At 60.3% G+C, this 1,417-nt stretch overlaps 1 protein-coding gene across 1 annotated transcript in view; it reads right to left on the reverse strand.

Annotated features, from left to right (window-relative positions):
- Positions 1–269: 269 nt before the first annotated feature.
- The window catches only part of SLC25A28 (solute carrier family 25 (mitochondrial iron transporter), member 28), a 2,777-nt gene continuing 1,629 nt past the window's right edge, over positions 270–1,417 (reverse strand). Inside the window, exon 2 of the mRNA XM_009323251.1 lies at positions 270–1,378. Within this exon, the coding sequence (XP_009321526.1) occupies positions 861–1,378 (518 nt within the window). The 3' untranslated portion in view covers positions 270–860. The remainder of the gene's footprint in view (positions 1,379–1,417) is intronic.

Consider the following 1,417-nt stretch of genomic DNA (forward strand, 5'->3'; position numbering starts at 1 on the left):
GAGCGTAAACCTCAGCTTCTCCATTTGGGTCACAGCCCGTGCCAGCAGCATGCGATGGGCTGGGCCATGAGCCAAAGGGGATGGGGACCACCCTCCTCCGTGTACCTTGCCAGGGTGGCCGGGCCAGGCAGGCCCCCTCCTCCCACCACCACCCTCAGACCCCATTCCCCTTCCTCTCTGGCACCCATCGAAAGAGCCCAGCACTGGGCACAGTCAGAAAGGCGCGGTGCCGGGAGCTGGGCCATGCGGGAGTAAGAAGGGGACATGAGGATAGAGCAGAACTGTTTTTATTGGAGGTGTCAAGAGCAGGAACAATAACAAACCTACAGGCTCCCCTCCTCAAGTGCCATCCTCCTCCCCCCCCCACCACCACTGGGGCAGTCAGCATCACGTGTGCGTGCTACAAGACAACGGCAAGGCTTACACTTCGCTTCAGCCAAAAGCCAGACAAAGCCCCCAGCATCCCGGGCAGTGCCGCCACCCCCTCCTTGGCGACTGTGAGCTCAGCTTGGCCCCGCCAGAGGCAGGGCAGGACATTCACCTTCCCCTCCGAGGAGGGGTGAGCTTTGCATGAGAGGAGGATTTCGTTAAGGGAAGGACAGGAGCACAGCTCCACCGAAGTGCTGGGGACATGACCTGGGCTGCAGCTCCCAGCGGGACATCTCGGAGGACCCTGGGAGAGAGCAAGCCGTGCAGCCTGAGCAGAGCTGCAGCAGCCACAGGCAAGAAATGGCATCGCCAAGCCCCAAAGGGCTTTGCTGCCCCCTCTCTTCAACATAAACCAAACTGAAAGGGAGAGGGGTCAGAAGACAAACCAGGAGGGGAGGTGAAGCAGGTCTGGAATGGCGTTCGGCTCTGGCTCACTTCCCAGCCCACCACTCCTCCTGGCGCTTGGTGAGGATGTATTTGAAGAACTCGTACACGGACCAGGCGATTGCCGTTGAGGGCATCTGATAAATGACTCTCGCCTGGACCCCTCTGAAGTAGGCGGTCAAGCCGCCCACTTGGTACACCATCCTGAAGGCATTGGCCATGCCTGTGATGTGTCCGCTGATGTTGGAGCTCAAGGCCAGGGACTCCTGGGTGTTGAGCAGCGTTTTGCAAACGTCCAAAGGCGTAGTGGCAGCGGCAGCGACAGCCCCCGCGCAGGCTCCGGAGACCACGTGGGAGCCTGGGTTGTACTGTCTGTGGGGGTTGAGCTGCTCTTGCAAGAACTCGTAGGTCATGAAGTGAATGGCTTGGAAGGGGATGTTCATGGTGAGCTGGGTGGTGTAGCTGCGGTAGAAAGCTCCGGCCCCTTCGTTGCGCCACACAGCCCGCACACAGTCCGTCACACGCTGGTAAGGCGAGTTGTACATCTGCATCCTCTGTTTGACCACTTGGGACGGACGGTGGCAGCCAGCAGCAGCAGCAGCCC

This window comes from Pygoscelis adeliae, unplaced genomic scaffold, assembly GCF_000699105.1.
Source record: "Pygoscelis adeliae isolate BGI_AS28 unplaced genomic scaffold, ASM69910v1 Scaffold294, whole genome shotgun sequence".
NCBI lineage: Eukaryota > Metazoa > Chordata > Aves > Sphenisciformes > Spheniscidae > Pygoscelis > Pygoscelis adeliae.